Source organism: Hyla sarda, chromosome 11 (genome assembly GCF_029499605.1).
Source record: "Hyla sarda isolate aHylSar1 chromosome 11, aHylSar1.hap1, whole genome shotgun sequence".
NCBI classification, from domain to species: domain Eukaryota; kingdom Metazoa; phylum Chordata; class Amphibia; order Anura; family Hylidae; genus Hyla; species Hyla sarda.
The window spans coordinates 63673483-63690953 of NC_079199.1; the positions used below are offsets into that span (position 1 = coordinate 63673483).

The 17471-nt window shown below is 48.0% G+C and overlaps 1 protein-coding gene across 1 annotated transcript in view; it reads right to left on the reverse strand.

The window, feature by feature from the left end:
- The window catches only part of SUSD6 (sushi domain containing 6), a 42217-nt gene extending 32058 nt beyond the window's left edge, over window positions 1-10159 (reverse strand). Inside the window, exons 1-2 of the mRNA XM_056545043.1 lie at window positions 10146-10159; window positions 8881-8951 (exon numbers count right to left, since the gene is read on the reverse strand). Coding sequence (XP_056401018.1) covers window positions 8881-8951; window positions 10146-10159 — 85 coding nt within the window. The remainder of the gene's footprint in view (window positions 1-8880; window positions 8952-10145) is intronic.
- Between the last annotated feature and the right edge of the window lie 7312 nt (window positions 10160-17471).

Here is a 17471-nt window from a genome sequence, read left to right on the forward strand (position 1 = left end):
GCGGGAAGGGGGCGTGTCGACCTCCGCACGAGGCGGCGGCCGACACGCCCCCTCAATACAACTCTATGGCAGAGCCGAAGCGCTGCCTTCGTCAATCTCCGGCTCTGCCATTGAGATGTATTGAGGGGGCGTGTCGGCGGCCGCCGCCTCGTGCGGGGGTCGACACCCGCTATCTCGGTGGAGAGCCGGGGCCCCGTACAGAGAGATCGCAGGGGGCCCCAGCGGTCGGACCCCCCGCGATCTCAAACTTATCCCCTATCCTTAGGATAGGGGATAAGTTTTTCACCACTGGACTACCCCTTTAATTCAGTGCGGCTCCGAATATCTAGTCAAATTGGTGCCTTTGTCTGTTGGCTGCTCACATGTTTTTTGTATATCCGAGGGAAAAGGATTTGTGTGTAGTACAAAAAGCAGAGATGGGCAAGTACTAATGAGGAACACTGTGTAGCCATCTCTGGGGCCCCAATATAATAGGAGAATAGTTTTCTGACTCGTTTGCTGCTATGAAAGAAGTGAAACAACTTTAGAGAGACTGCCATACTACAATGGAGAAAGCACCATAAAAGGTCTTATATGGTAATACCACAATGTCTTACTGCAGTTCAACTAGATGTGGCCCACAAAAAGTGTGCATGGACTTGTTGGAAATTTGATTGCAGGTCCATAGGTGACACAATCCAATATAAATAATGATAATCAATGTAGAGCGCTGCATAATATTGTAACACTATATAAGCAATGTTGATGATAGAAACCACTCTTGCTCTCTGCAACATCCTTCAATTTCATGTTGGCTATTTCCTCCACATTAGACAACTTTCACACTATGGAGCATTCATCCGTTATTAAACATTCGTTTTCTGTGTAAAAAAAAACGGATGTATGATAACAGATGAAATAACAGGTGCTAACGGCTGAATAAATATTCATCTGTTAAGACCCGTTATCCCTCATGTATGGCCGTTTTAACACCTCTACCTACAGACTCCCACAGCCAGGACTACTACTACTACTACTCCCATCATGGAACAGACTTGTTTCCATGATGGGAGTAGTAATTCCCTGGCTGCGGGAGTCTGCAGACAGTTGGGGAGGCTACATTAGTGTTTGTACTACTATCCCCATCATGGAACAGAGTCTGTTCCATGATGGGGGTTGTAGTTCAGTGGCTGAGGGATTGATCGCAGTGGGTTTCACTTCTGAGACCCCATGCAATCAGAAGTTATTAAGCAGGAGAGCAGGCAGCATGGTCCGCAACCCTGCGATGTATCAGTGTGTTTTAAATCTCCCATGGGGAGCCCTGAATGGTTGGTACCAAGGAGTCATTCAGGGCTTTCCGCTGAGTTTTTAAAATGAACATTGTGAGTGGCATCGGGGCCATATGTATATTAAAAGCGCTGTGGGGGGAAAGATATATAGCGCTGCAGCGGTGCCCCCAGCTGTTGAAAAACTCCCAACATGCCTGGACAGTCAGTGGCTGTCCGGCAATACTGGGAGTTGTTATTTTGCAACAGCTGGAGGCTCCATTTGGAGAAAAAAAAAAACTGATGTACAAGACATTTTTTTTATTTTTAGTGAGGAGGGGGGGGGTCACGACAGCGTAAGGGTGTAGTGTATATGTAGTGCTTTACTCTTTATTTAGGGTTAGTGTAGTGTAGTTTTTTGGGTACATTCACAGGGGCGGGGGTTTACAGTGTGTCTCCCGCTGCAGCAGAAAATTTGCCACATCACAAATTTGAAGCGGGAAACTTGCTGTAAACCCCCGCCCGCACTGCAGTGACAGACCATGCATGCTGGGAGTTATAATTTTGCAACAGCAGGAGACACACAGGTTGTAAAACACTGAGTTAGGAAACAAACAATGCTTCCCAACCAGTGTGCCTCTAGTTGTTGCAATACTACAACTTCGAGCATGCCCAGACAGCAGAAGGGCATGTTGGGTGTTGTAGTTATGCAACAACTAGAGGAGAACAGTTTGGAGACCACTGTGTAGTGGTCTCCAAACTGTAGCCCTCCAGATGTTGGAAAACTTCAACTCAAAGCATGCCCAGACTGCCCAGGCATGCTGGGAGTGGGCCAGATGTTGCCCAACTACAACTCCCAGCATGCCTGGACAGTCTCGGCATGCTCTGAATTGACATCTGGAGTGTTACAGTTTGGACACCACTGTATAGTGGTCTCCAAACTGTGCCCTTCCAGATGTTGCAAAACTACAAGTTGTAGTTTGTACAAGTTGTAGTTGTAATTTTGCAACATCTGGCGGGCCAGTTTGGAGACCAATGTCCTTCCAGATGTTGCAAAACTACAACTCCCAGCATGCTGAGACAGTCCAGGCATGCTGGGAGTTGTAGTTTTGCAACATCTAGAAGGACAGTGGTCTCCAAACTGGCCCTCCAGATGTTGTAAAACTAGTTTTGAAACTCCTAGAAGCTGCAGTGAAGATCACTTTCCGGCAATCTTCACTGCAGCATCTGACACCGCCGCCGCACCACTTGCCTGCAGCCGGTCCCCGCGTGATCCCAGCCACATCAACAGCCCCCGCACCTCGTCGCCATCTTCCCCGACATTGCCGATCAGTCCTCATAGGCCAATCGCAGGGTATAGGAGGTGGTGGCAACCCTGCCACCTCCCTCCTATCCTTCAGGATGATTGAAGCGGGCTCTGACAGCTTATTTTCCAGGCTATCGGGTCATCAGAGACCCAATCAGCCTGGAATCACCGCAAATCTCCAGTCTGAATTGATCGGCGGTAGCAGACATGGAGGGGTCTCAGGACCCCCCAGGCATTTGCACGGGATGCCAGCTGAATGACTTCCCGGTCCGGTCCCTGCCCGCCGAAGCAGCGGGGACCGAAATTCCCATGGGCGTACAGGTACGCCCTCCGTCCTTAAGTACCAGGAAGCAAGGGCGTACGCCCTTTGTCCCCAAGAGGTTAAAGGGGTACTCCACCAGAAAACATTTATTAATTTTTTTAAATCAACTGTGCCAGAAAGTGAAACAGATTTGTAAATTACTTCTATTTAAAAATCTTAACCCTTCCAGCTGCTGTATGTTCCAGAGGAATTAGTTTACTTTTTCACCTTCCTTTCTGTCTGACGGCAGTGCTCTCTGCTGACACCTGTCCATTTTAGGAACTATCCAGAGTAGAAGCAAATCCCCATAGAAAACCTATCCTGCTCCAGACTGTTCCTAAAATGAATAGAGGTGTCAGCAGAGAGCAGTGTGGTCAGACAGAAAAGGAAATTCAAAAAGAAAAGAACTATCGGTGGAGCAAACTGCAGCTGATTAGTACTGGAAGGATTAAGATTTTTAAATAGAAGTAATTTACAAATCTGTTTAACTTTCTGACACCAGTGGATTAAAAAAAAAAAAAAAAAAAAAAAAAAAGTGTTTTCCAGGGGAGTGCCCCTTAAACCCCATTTGGGCCTTAAGGACATTTTAAGTTTTCGTTTTTTCCTCCTCGCCTTCAAAAGATCATAACTCTTTTAGAGCTGAGAAGTTTGTGACAAATCAAATTTACTGTAAGTTCGCTCATCTCTACTGCTAATGATAGCCAGGACCCTGGGCTAATAGCGTGCGGCACCAATCATTGTGCCGTGCGCTATTAACCCTTTAGACGCAGCGATCAAAGTTAACTGCCGCGTCTAAAAGTGAAAGTAAACGCTTCCCGGCAGCTCAGTCAGGCTGATCGGGACATCGCGAAAAAATCGCGATGTCCCCATCAGCTAGGACGCGAGTGGAGACCCCCTTACCTTGCTCTGTCGCATCCGATCGGCGTTTGATTGCTCCAAGCCTGAGCTACAGGCTTCAGCAATCGAGCCCCTATCTTGCTGATCCATGCAAAGCTATGGCTTTGCAGGGATCAGAGTAAAAGATCAGTATGTGCAGTGCTATAGCTCTAGCTCCCTATGGGAGCTATAGCACTGCAAAAAAAAAAAAAAAAAAAGTTCATTTAACCCCGTCCCTAATAAAAGTTTGAATCACCCCCCTTTTCCCATACAAAAAATAATAAAAACCAATGTAAATAAAAATAAACATATGTGGTATTGCCGCTTGCGGAAATGTCCGAACTATAAAAATATATTGTTAATTAAACCGATCGGTCAATGACGTACGCGCAAAAAAATTCCAAAGTCCAAAAATAGTGTATTTTTGGTCACTTTTTATATCATGAAAAAAAAATGAATAAAAAGCGAACAAAAAGTCTTATCAATACAAAAATGTTACCAATAAAAACTTCAGAAACTGAAGCCCCCAAAAGTTACAAATGACATTTTCTCTTCAATTTTGTCGCACAATTAATTTTTTTTCCGTTTCGCCATGGATTTTTTAGTAAAATGACTAATGTCACCGCAAAGTAGAATTGGTGGTGCAAAAAATAAGCCATCATATGGAATTTTATGTGCAAAATTTAAAGCGTTATGATTTTTAGAAGGTGATGAGGAAAAAATGAAAATGCAAAAACGGAAAAACCCAGCGTCCTTAACCCCTTCCCGACCTATGACATACCTGTACGTCATGGGTGGCAAGGTGTTCCCGACCCATGACATACAGGTACGTCATGAACATTTTTGCCGCTACTCGCGGCATCCCGCAGCGCCCGGAAAGATGGTGGCTATCACTGATAGCCAGCCATCTTACCATGCGACCACGGGGGGGTTTCATCCCCCACCCCCCCCCCCCACCCCCCAGCGATCGCTGCTATCAGCTAGTCAAATCTGACTAGCTGATAGCAGCGCGGTGTGTGAGTCCGGATCACGGGGATCGGGACACACACCGCTCTGCTAAGTGTCCCTGACCCGTCCCCGGCGTCACTTACCCGTCCGAGCGGTGTCCCGAGCGGTCCCGGCGCGAGCGACGTCCTCCATGCGGTCCCGGCGGCGCTGCGTCCCGGAGGTGAGTTTCCGGAAGCAGTGCGGCATCTTCATTGGCAGCAGTGAGATCGCCGTAAAGCGATCTCACTGCTGCCTCTGGGAGTTTCAAAACTGCAACTCCCAGCATGCCCAGACAGCCTTTGGCTTTCTGGGCATGCTGGGAGTTGTAGTTTTGCAACATCTGGAGGTCCACAGTTTGGAGACCACTGTATAATGGTCTCCAATCTGTGCTCTTCCAGATGTTGCAAAACTACAACTCCCAGCATGCTCAGTCTGTCCAGGCATGCTGGGAGTTGTAGTTCTCTAACATCTGGAAGAGCACAGATTGGAGACCATTATACAGTGGTCTCCAAACTGTGGACCTCCAGATGTTGCAAAACTACAACTCCCAGCATGCCCAGACTGCCCAAGCATGCTGGAAGTTGTAGTTCGGCAACATCTGATCCTTCAGATATTGCCGAACTACAACTTCCAGCATGCCTGGGCAGTCTGGGAGTTGTAGTTTTGCAACAACTGGAGGCACACTAGTTGGGAAACATTGTCCGTTTCCTACCTTAGTGCCTCCAGCTGTTGCAATTGTTGCAAAACTATAACTCCCAGCATGCACTGACAGACCATGCAAGCTGGGAGTTGTAGTTTTGCAACAGCTGGAGGCACACTGGTTTGGAAACACTAAGTTTGGTTGCAAAACACTTGAAAGTTTATTACTTAACTTAGTGTTTCCAAACCAGTGTGCCTCCAGCTGTTGCAAAATTACAACTCCCAGCATGTACGGACAGCCAAAGGGCATGCTCGGAGTTTGCAACAGCTGGATGTTTGCCCCCTCCCCCCAATGTGAATGTACAGGGTACACTCACATGGGCGGAGGTTTACAGTGAGTGCTGCAAGTTTGAGATGGCGCAAATTTTGCGCTGCAGCTCAAACTCCCAGCGGCAAACTTGCTGTGAACCTCTGCCCATGTGACTGTACCCTAAAAACACTACACTATACTAACACTAACCTAAAATAAAAAGTAAAAACACTACATATACACATACCCCTACACAGCCCCCTCCCCCAAAAAAATGAAAAACGTCTGGTACGCTACTGTTTCCAAAACGGGGCCTCCAGCTGTTGCAAAATAATAACTCCCAGTATTGCCGGACAGCCATTGACTGTCCAAGCATGCTGGGAGTTTTGCAACAGCTGGAGGCACCCTGTTTGGGAATCATTGGCATAGAATACCCCTATGTCCACCCCTATGCAAATCCCTAATTCAGGCCTCAAATGCGCATTGCGCTCTCTCACTTTGGAGCCCTGTCGTATTTCAGGGCAACAATTTTGGGACACAAATGGGGTATCGCCGTACTCGGGAGAAATTGCCTTACAAATTTTGGGGGGCTTTTTCTTCTTTAACCCCTTATGAAAAGGTGAAGTTGGGGTCTACACCAGCATGTTAGTGTAAAAAAATAAATTTTTTACACTGGCATGCTGGTGTTGCCCTATACTTTTCATTTTCACAAGAGGTAAAAGGGAAAAAAGACCCTCTAAATTTGTAATGCAATTTCTCCCGAGTACGGAGGGAGATACCCCATATGTGGGGGCGCAAAGTGCTCTGGGGGCGCACAACAAGGCCCAGAAGGGAGAGTGCACCATGTACATTTGAGGCGATATGCACAGGGGTGGCTGATTGTTACAGCAGTTCTGACAAACGCAAAACAATAAATATCCATATGTGACCCCATTTTGGAAACTGCACCCCTCACGGAATATAATAAGGGGTGCAGTGAGCATTTACACTCCACTGGCGTATGACAGATTTTTGGAACAGTGGTCTGTGAAAATGAAAAATAAAAATTTTCATTTGCACAGTCCACCGTTTCAAATATCTGTCAAACGCCAGTGGGGTGTAAATGCTCACTGCACCCCTTATTAAATTCCATGAGGGGTATAGTTTCCAAAATGGGGTCACATGTGGGGGGGGGGTCCACTGTTCTGGCACCTAAATGGGACATGCCCCCCAAAAACCCTTTCAGAAAAACTCACTCTCCAAAATCCCATTGTCGCTCCTTCCCTTCTGAGCCCTCTACTGCGCCCGCCCAACACTTTACATAGACATATGAGGTATGTGCTTACTCGAGAGAAATCGGGTTACAAATTTTAGGGTGATTTCTCTCCTTTTACCCCTTGTAAAAATTCAAAAATTGGGTCTACAAGAAAATGCGAGTGTAAAAAATGAAGATTTAGAATTTTCTCCTTCACTTTGCTGCTATTCCTGTGAAACACCTAAAGGGTTAAAACACTTACTGAATGTCATTTTGAATACTTTGGGGGGTGCAGTTTTTATAATGGGGTCATTTGTAGGGTATTTCTAATATGAAGACCCTTAAAATCCACTTCCAACCTGAACTGGGCCCTGAAAAATTACGATTTTGAAAATCTTGAGAAAAATTGGAAAATTGCTACGGAACTTTGAAGCCCTCTGGTGTCTTCCAAAAGTAAAAACTTGTCAATTTTTTTTATGCAAACATAAAGTAGACATATTGATGGACATATGTCTTTTTTCGACCGTACTAACTATATATTGTATATGTGAATCAATATGTAATTTATTTGGAATATCCATTTTCCTTTCAAGCAGAGACTTTCAAAGTTCGAAAAATGCTAAATTTTCAAAATTTTCATGCCATTTTTTGATTTTTTACCAAGAAAGGATGCAAATATCAGTGAAATTTTACCAATAACATAAAGTAGAATATGTCACGAAAAAACAATCTCGGAATCAGAATGATAAGTAAAAGCATTCCAGAGTTATTAATATTTAAAGTGACAGTGGTCAGATTTTCAAAAAATGCCCAGGTCCTGAAGGTGAAAATGGGCTGGGTCATGAAGGGGTTAAAAAAAAATGTTTTGTATCGGAGTACCCCTTTAAGGATGGGATAGGAGAACAAAAGCTTCCTCCTTTGTTGCTATTCCTCCCCACAAGGATTAGGTAGGAAAAAGCAGGCAGCGCCAGGTACAAAACACACACTACACAATGGGATCACCTCTTTAAGGGACATCTGCAGCGTGATTAACACTTATCCCCTATCCACAGCTGGGACCCACTGTGATCTCCTGTACAGGGCCGTGGCTGTCCCGTGCAGGGGGCATGCCAGCCGCAGCATGACGTTGCAGCCAGCACGTCTCCTCCATACATCTCTATGGGAGAGGCGGGGAGGTAGCGTTCGTGCCTCCCCGTCTCCCCCATAAAACTGTATGGGGACTGGGAGGAGACGGGGCATCACCGTCGACCTCTAGGTCGACACTACGTCACCATGAGCGCTAATGGCGGCGCCCCATAAGGAAGATCGAGGGGGGACCCAGCGGTCGGACCCCCCGCAATCAAACACTTGTCCTTTAAGATACGGGGGGGGGGGGGAAGAGACTAGAATATAATTAGTAGATTATATTCGGAAATTGTAGTGCAACCAGATTGCATTGGTGTATCAGTATCAGTAAGTGTAAAAGCGTTAGTGTTAAAGAGGGATGTTTTATCATAATTCCCAGTCTTTGGCCGTGCAGACGGGTAACAGCGGCCTTTGGCCGTGCAGACGGGTAACAGCGGCCTTTGGCCGTGCAGACGGGTAACAGCGGCCTTTGGCCGTGCAGACGGGTAACAGCGGCCTTTGGCCGTGCAGACGGGTAACAGCGGCCTTTGGCCGTGCAGACGGGTAACAGCGGCCTTTGGCCGTGCAGACGGGTAACAGCGGCCTTTGGCCGTGCAGACGGGTAACAGCGGCCTTTGGCCGTGCAGACGGGTAACAGCGGCCTTTGGCCGTGCAGACGGGTAACAGCGGCCTTTGACCGTGCAGACGGGTAACAGCGGCCGTGCAGACGGGTAACAGCAGTGTAGGTGTAATATTAGAAGGAAATACACACTGCCGCACATAGAATCGCTTCATCGGCCGCAGACAATACAGATGGATGTAATAGATATACTTCCTATCTCCCCTGTAGTATAACCCCCCCCCCGACTCTGAACTCACTGGCTGCTCCCGGGTCTTCAGCCCCAGTGTCAGTGTGGGCCCCGTTCACAGCAGCTACGGTATCTGTCCTTCTGTGATCGTTCCGTCTTGTTCAGCTACCGGAAATGTCGTCAGTGGCTTTGAGGCGGTGTCGCTAGTGGACGGTCCTCCCCCGGACGTTCGCTTTTGGAAGCTGCAGGGACCTATTGTGTCACAACAACATGGCGGCCATGTTCTCTTTTGAGTACAATGAGGGGGCATAACTGTCGTGTCTAGAATGGCGTTTCTTCTGGAAGGTGTGATAACTTACGTGTCACGTGATCTGGGTTAATCACGTGATTTGCCTGTAGCTGGCCGCACGGTGCTGGAGAGAACAGCTAACTGTGGAGGCGTGAGCTTTGGCCGCCGGGGTTTCGGGCGATGTTAGCTGCAGTGTAAGGCTGTGTGTGAGGGATTCATGTGCAGGACAAGGGTTAGGGGCCCGGGCGCCTCAGAGAGTGGACACTAGCTAAACAATATGACATGAAGTTTAAGAGCATGTGATGGCAAACGTTACCCTTTTTATTATCTGTACCAGTACTCTCCAAAGTATGAACTCCCAGTTTTTGCAAAACTTTAATTCCCAGCATGCCTGTGGTCATGCTCGGAGTTATAATTTTGCAAGAGCTGGAGGTCTACCATATGGAAACCTGTCTATACAGTAAGGGTGCATTCACACCACGTTTTGTACATACGGGTGTCGGATCCGGCGGGGGGGGGGGAGGGGCAAACCGGGCGCTCCCGTACCCCAGCCGAATCAGCTGTGACTCCATTTACTTTAATGATCCGACCGAGTCAAACGGTGACTCCGGTCGGCTCAGTTTTGACCCATATGCGGTTTCCTGACCGGACCTAAAACCGGAGTATACAACGGTTTTAGGTCCGATCCAAAACCGCATACGGGTCAAAACTGAGCCGATCGTAATCACCGTTTGACTCCGGTCGGATCATTAAAGTAAATGGAGTCACGGGAGCGCCCGGTTTGCCCCGCTGGATCCGGCACCCGTATGTACAAAACGGGGTGTGAATGCACCCTAAGCTGGGGAATATTCTGATTGCAGAAATGCACATTATTTTTTATTTTTTTTCTACTAAAATGCTGGTGTTACCTAGGGCTGGGCAATATACCGGTTCATATTGGATACCGTTTTTTCCCCCCCCACGGTATGGATTTTTGCCCATACCGCTATACCGGTCGGGCCCCACCCTCCAAATTAATTATAGAGCCCAGCCAGCGGAGCCCTCACCTTTCCCGGACCATGAGCAGTGGGTCCGTAGCAAGTAACAAGCGTATGCCCGGCTTGCAGTCATGCCCGTACACTCTGGAAACTATATCTATGCTTCTGGAGTATTGACAGTCCTCCAGAACCATAGAGGCAGTTTCCAGAGTGTATGGGCATGACAGGAAGCCGGGCACACGCTTGTTACTCGGTGCGTGATGAGCGGAGAATCCTGTAACCGGCGCCCCTCTCCATGTAACGCGCTCTCTCCCCGTGTAACGCGCTCCTTCCCCGGCGGTATACTAGAATTCTCCCTCCCTCCATGAAAAGCAGCTGCTGGCTGACATCAGCCGGTGAGACCCGTGAGGAGGTGGGGTGAGTGCGGGAGAGTCAGGGATGACATGTGTAGCCAACACCACCGGGGGGGGGGTGTAGGAGAGCGGTAATACCGTGATACCGCCATCATTCAAAAAAATACTGTGATATTAATTTTAGGTCATACCACCCAGCACTAGTGTTACCCCAATTTTTTCATTTTCACAAGGGGTAATAGGAGAAAATGCCCCCCATAATTTGTAACCCCATTTCTTCTGAGTATGGAAATACCCCATATGTGAATATAAGGTGCTCTGTGGGCGAACTACAATGCTCAGAAGGAAAGGAGCGTCGTTGGGCTTTTGGAGAGAGAACTTTGTTGGAATTGAAGGCTATGTGTGTTTACAAAGCCCCCATGGTGCCAGAACAGTTGATATGTGACCCCAATTTGGAAACTACACCCCTCACAGAATGTTATTAGCAGTGAGCATTTACACCCCACTGGCGTTTGACAGATCTTTGGAACAGTGAGCTGTGCAAAAGAAAAATAAAGATTTTCCATGGACCACTGTTCAAAAAAACGAACATGGCCTTCAATTCCAGTCATATTATCTCTCCAAAATCCAAATTTTACTCCTTATCTTCTGAGCCTTGTAGTGCACCCGCAGAGCACTTTATGTCCACATATGGGGTATTTCCGTACTTAGAAGAAATGAAAATTACAAATTTTGGGGGCTTTTTCTATTACCCTTTATGAAAATGAAAAATTTGGGGTAACACCAGCATTTTAGTGAAAAAAAATTACATTTTTCATTTTCATGTCCAACTTTAACCTCTTAAGGACCCAGGGCGTATGGATACGCCCTCACACCCTGGGCCTTAAGGACCCAGGGCGTATCCATACGCCCTGGCGTTTTCCGGTCCCTGCCGCGCGCCGGGCAGAGATCGGAACCGGATGCCTGCTGAAATCCTTCAGCAGGCATCCAGGGCAAACGCTGAGGGGGGCCATGTAGGCCCCCCATGTCGGCGATCGCCGCAAATCGCAAGGGAAATCGCCCTTGTGATCTGCGGCGATACCGGGCTGATCGGGTCTCTGGTACCCGACCGCCCGGTAATTTTGCATGATCCCGGCTGTCACAGACAGCCAGGACCATGCTAACGTATAGGAGCGAGGTGGCAAGCCTGCCACCTCCTCCGATCCCCTGCGATTCTTCAATTTGTTAACCGACCAATCGCAGGGGGGGGGGGGGGGGGGGCGGTTACTTCCTCCCGTCCTGCCCGGCCCCTTGAAGTCCGGAGAGGACCGGAGGACGCGGCGGGGGACGGGGGAGTGCTGGGGACCGACCCCGGTACTTACCTCGTCCCTGAAGACCCGGATCCAGACGATGAAGACAGCGGTGGCGGCGACAGGTGAGTTGATCTTCAGCCGCGGTCGGGCCCTTTACAGCAATGCACGTCGCCGTAAAGCGACATGCATTGCTGTAATGGTACCATGTATACTACAACTCCCAGCATGCCTGGCGCCTGGGCATGCTGGGAGTTGCAGTTTTGCAACATCTGGAGGTCCACAGTTTGGAGACCACTGTGCCCTTCCAAATGCTGCAAAACTACACATCCTCAGCATGCCCTTACTGTACAGGCATGCTGGGAGTTGTAGTTCTGTAACATCTGGCCCTTCAGATGTTGCAGAACTACAACTCCCAGCATGCCTGGACATCACCCAAAATTTGTAACCCCATCTCTTCTTAGTATGGCGGTACCCCATAAGTTGACCAGAAGTGCACTACGGGCGAACTACAATGCTCAGAAGAGAAGGAGTCATATTTGGCTTTTTGAGAGCAAATTTTGCTCGGGGGCATGTCGCATTTAGGAAGCCCCTATGGTGCCAGAACAGCAAAAAAAAAAAACACATGGCATACCATTTTGGAAACTAGACCCCTTGAGGAACGTAACAAGGAATTAAGTGAGCCTTAATACCCCACATGTGTTTCACGACTTTTGCATATGTAAAAAAATAAAATAAAATGTCACTAAAATGTGTGTTTCCCCCCAAATTTCACATTTTTGCAAGGGTTAATAGCAGAAAATACCCCCCAAAATTTGTAACCCCATCTCTTCTGAGTATGGCGGTACCCCATAAGTTGACCAGAAGTGCACTACGGGCGAACTACAATGCTCAGAAGAGAAGGAGTCATATTTGGCTTTTTGAGAGCATATTTTGCTCGGGGGCATGTCGCATTTAGGAAGCCCCTATGGTGCCAGGAGAGCAAACAAAAACCCACATGGCATACCATTTTGGAAACTAGACCCCTTGTGGAACGTAACAAGGAATAAGGTGAGCCTTAATACCCCAGAGGGGTTTCACGACTTTTGCATACGTAAAAAAAAAATAATAATAATAATTTCACTAAAATGTTTGTTTCCCCCCAAATTTCACTTTTTTGCAAGGGTTAATAGCAAAACATACCCCCCCAAAATTTGAAACCCCATCTCTTCTGAGTATGGAGGTACCCCATAAGTTGACCTGAAGTGCACTACGGGCGAACTACAATGCTCAGAAGAGAGAGTCATATTTGACTTTTTGAGAGCAAATTTTGCTCGGGGGGCATGTCGCATTTAGGAAGCCCCTATGGGGCCAGAACAGCAAACCCCCCCCCCCCCACATGGCATACCATTTTGGAAACTAGACCCCTTGAGAAACATAACAAGGCGTACAGTGAGCATTTACCCCCACTGGTGTCTGTCAGATCTTTGGAACAGTGGGCTGTGCGAAATTTTTAATTTGCAGATCCCACTGTTCCAAAGATCCGTCAGACACCTGTGGGGTGTAAATTCTCACTGCACCCCTCATTACATTCCGTGAGGGGTGTAGTTTCCGAAATGGGGTCACATGTGGTTTTTTTTTTTTTTTTTGCGTTTGTCAAAACCGCTGTAACAATCAGCCACCCCTGTGCAAATCACCTCAAATGTACATGGTGCACTCTCCCTTCTGGGCCTTGTTGTGCGCCCCCAGAGCACTTTGCACCCACATATGGGGCATCTCCGTAGTCGGGAGAAATTGCATTAGATTTTGGGGGGCTTTTTTCCCTTTTACCTCTTGTCAAAATGAAAAGTATAGGGCAACACCAGCATGTTAGTGTAAACAATTTATTTTTTTACACTAACATTATGGTGTAGACCCCAACTTCACCTTTTCATAAGGGGTGAAAGGAGAAAAAGCCCCCCAAAATTTGTTAGGCAATTTCTCCCGAGTACGGCGATACCCCATATGTGGCCCTAAACTGTTGCCTTGAAATACGACAGGGCTCCAAAGTGAGAGCGCCATGCGCATTTGAGGCCTGAATTAGGGATTTGCATAGGGGTGGACATAGGGGTATTCTACGCCAGTGATTCCCAAACAGGGTGCCTCCAGCTGTTGCAAAACTCCCAGCATGCTTGGACAGTCAACGGCTGTCCAGCAATACTGGGAGTTGTTGTTTTGCAACAGCTGGAGGCACCATTTTGGAAACAGTGGCGTACCAGACGTTTTTCATTTTTATTGGGGAGGGGGGCTGTGTAGGGGTATGTGTATATGTAGTGTTTTTTACTTTTTATTTTGTGTTAGTGTAGTGTAGTGTTTTTAGGGTACAGTCACACGGGTGGGGGGTTACAGCGAGTTTACCGCTGTGAGTTTGAGCTGCCGCGCAAAATTTGCTGCATCGCAAACTTGCACCCTGATACTCACTGTAAGCCCCTGCCCATGTGAATGTACCCTGTACATTCACGGGGGGGGGCCTCGAGCTGTTGCAAAACTACAACTCCCAGCATGCACGGTCTATCAGTGCATGCTGGTAGTTATAGTTTTGCCACAGCTGGAGGCACACGGGTTGGGAAACACTGAGTTAGGAAACAGACAATGTTTCCCAACCAGTGTGCCTCCAGTTGTTGCAAAACCACAACTCCCAAACATTCTCAGGCATGCTGGGAGTAGTAGTTCGGCAACATCTTTAGAGCCAGATGTTGCCGAACTACAACTCCCAGCATGCTTGGAGTTGTAGTTTTGCAACATCTGGAGGACTACAGTTTGCAGACCACTAATACAGTGGTTCCCAATCTGTTCCCTTCCAGATGTTGAAGAGTGAATTTGTTTGGAATGGTAGTCAGCGGCCATGTGCGTTTACAAAGCCCCCCGTGGTGCCAGAACAGTGGACCCCCCCACATGTGACCCCATTTTGGAAACTACACCCCTCACAGAATTTAATAAGGGGTGCAGTGAGTATTTACACCCCACTGGCATTTGACAGATCTTTGGAACAGTGGGCTGAGCAAATGAAAAATAAAATTTTTCATTTTCACGGACCACTGTTCCAAAAATCTGTCAGACACCTGTGGAGTGTAAATGCTCACTGTACCCCTTATTACATTATGTTTCCAAAATGGGGTCACATTTTGGGGGGTCCATTGTTCTGGCACTATGGGGGCTTTGTAAACACACGTGGCCTTCAATTCCGGACACATTTTCTCTTCCAAATCCCAATGGCGCTCCCTCTCTTCTGAGCATTGTAGTTCGCCCGCCGAGCTCTTTACATCCACATTTGGGGTATTTTCTTACTCAAAAGAAATGGGGTTACACATTTTGGGGGGCTTTTTTCCTATTTTCCCTTGTGAAAATGAAAAATTTAGGGTAACACCAGCATTTTAGTGAAAAAAAATTATTTTTATCATTTTCCCATCCAACTTTAACGAAAATTTGTCAAACACCTGTGGGGTGTTAAAGGAAATCTGCAGCGTCATTAACACTTATCCCCTATCCACAGGATACGGGATAAGTGTTTGATCGCGGGGTGTCCGACCGCTGGGACCCCCTGTGATCTCCTGTACGGGGCCGCGGCTGTCCCGTGCAGGGGACATGCCAGCCGCAGCATGACGTTGCAGCCGGCACGCCTCCTCCATACATCTCTATGGGAGAGGCGGGGAGGCACGAACGCTGCCTCCCCGCCTCTCCCATAGAGATGTATGGAGGAGGCGTACCGGCTGCAACGTCATGCTGCGGCTGGCATGTCCCCTGCACGGGACAGCCGCGGCCCCCATAGAACTGTATGGGGACGGGGAGGAGACGGAGCGTCAACGTCGACCTCTAGGTCGACGCTACGTCACCATGAGCGCTAATGGCGGCCTCCCGTTAGGGAGATCGAGGGGGTCCCAGCGGTCGGACCCCCCGCAATCAAACACTTATCCCCTATCCGGTGGATAGGGGATAAGTGTCATACCGCTGCAGTTGTCCTTTAAGGCTCACTATACCCCTTGTTACATTCCGTGTGGGGTGTAGTTTCCAAAATGGGGTCACATGTCGGTATTTATTTTTTTGCATTTATTTCAGAACCGCTGTAAAATTAGCCACCCCTGTGCAAATCACCAATTTAAGCTTCAAATGTACATAGTGTGCTCTCACTCTTGAGCCTTGTTATGCGCCCGCAGATCATTTTACGCCCACATCTGAAGTATTTCCGTACTCAGGAGAAATTGCGTTACAAATTTTGGGGGCCTTTTTTCCTTTTACCTCTTGTGAAAATGAAAAGTAAAGGGCAACACCAGCATGTTTGTGTAAAAAAAAATTTTTTTTACACTAACAGGCTTGTGTAGATCCCAACGTTTCCTTTTCATAAGGGGTAAAAGTAGAAAAAGCCCCCCAAAATTTGTAGTGTAATTTCTCTCGTGTACGGAGATACCCCATATGTGGCCCTAAACTGTTTCCTTGAAATACGACAGGGCTCCGAAGTGAGAGAGCGCCATGCGCATTTGAGGACTAAATTAGGGATTGCATAGGGGTATTCTACGCCAGTGATTCCCAAACAGGGTGCCTCCAGCTGTTGCTAAACTCCCAGCATGCCTGGACAGTCAGTGGCTGTCCAGACATGCTGGGAGTTGTTGTTTTGCAACAGCTGGAGGCTCCGTTTTGGAAACACTGCCGTACAATACGTTTTTAATTTTTATTGGGGGGGGCGACAGTGTAAGGGGGTGTATATGTAGTGTTTTACCCTCCTTTATTATGTGTTAGTGTAGTGTTTTTAGGGTACATTCACACTGGCGGAGGTTTACAGTGAGTTCCCTGCTAGGAGTTTGCGCTGCGGCGAAAAATTTGCCGCAGCTCATACTTGAAGCAGGAAACTTACTGTAAGCCTGCCCGTGTGATTGTACCCTGTACGTTCACATGGGGGGGGGGGGGGGAAACCTCCAGCTGTTTCAAAACTACAACTCCCAGCATGTACTGACAGACCATGCAGGCTGGGAGTTGTACTTTTGCAACAGCTGGAGGCACACTGGTTGGAAAACCTTCAGTTAGGTTCTGTTATCTAACTCAATATTTTCCGACCAGTGTGCCTCCAGCTGTTGCAAAACTACAACTCCCAGCATGTACTGATCACCGAAGGGCATGCTGGGAGATGTAGTTATGCAACAGCTGGAGAGATCGCAACTGCAATTCCCAGCATGCTGGGATTTGCAGTTTTGCAACATCTGGAGAGCTACAGTATAGAGACCACTGCAAACTGTGGCCCTCCAGATGCTGCAAAACTACAAATCCCAGCTTGCCCAGACAGCAAACAGTTGTGTGGGCATGCTAGGAGTTGTAGTTTTGCAAGATCTGGAGGGCTATAGTTCAGAGACTACCATATAGTGATCTCAAACTGTAGCCCTCCAGCTGTTGCAAAACTACAACTCCCAGCATGCCCAAACAGCTGTCTGGGCATGCTGGGAGTTGTAATTTTGCAACATCTGGAGTTCTACAGTATAGAGACCACTATATAGTGATCTCGGACTGCAGCCCTCCAGATGTTGCTAGGCAACTTACCGACTTCCGTCGGATCCAGGGAGCCTGCTGCATGACATCGCCGTCCCCTGATCTCCGACGTCGATCGTCGCCCGCAGCCTCCGCAGATCGGTAAGTGGACTCCGCCGGTCTTCTGTCGTTTCCCCGTTCTGCCCCGCCTATTGTGGGTGGGCAGGATGGGGAAAACGAAAGTTAACTCCCCCGCCCCCGATCTGCTATTGGTGGTCGCG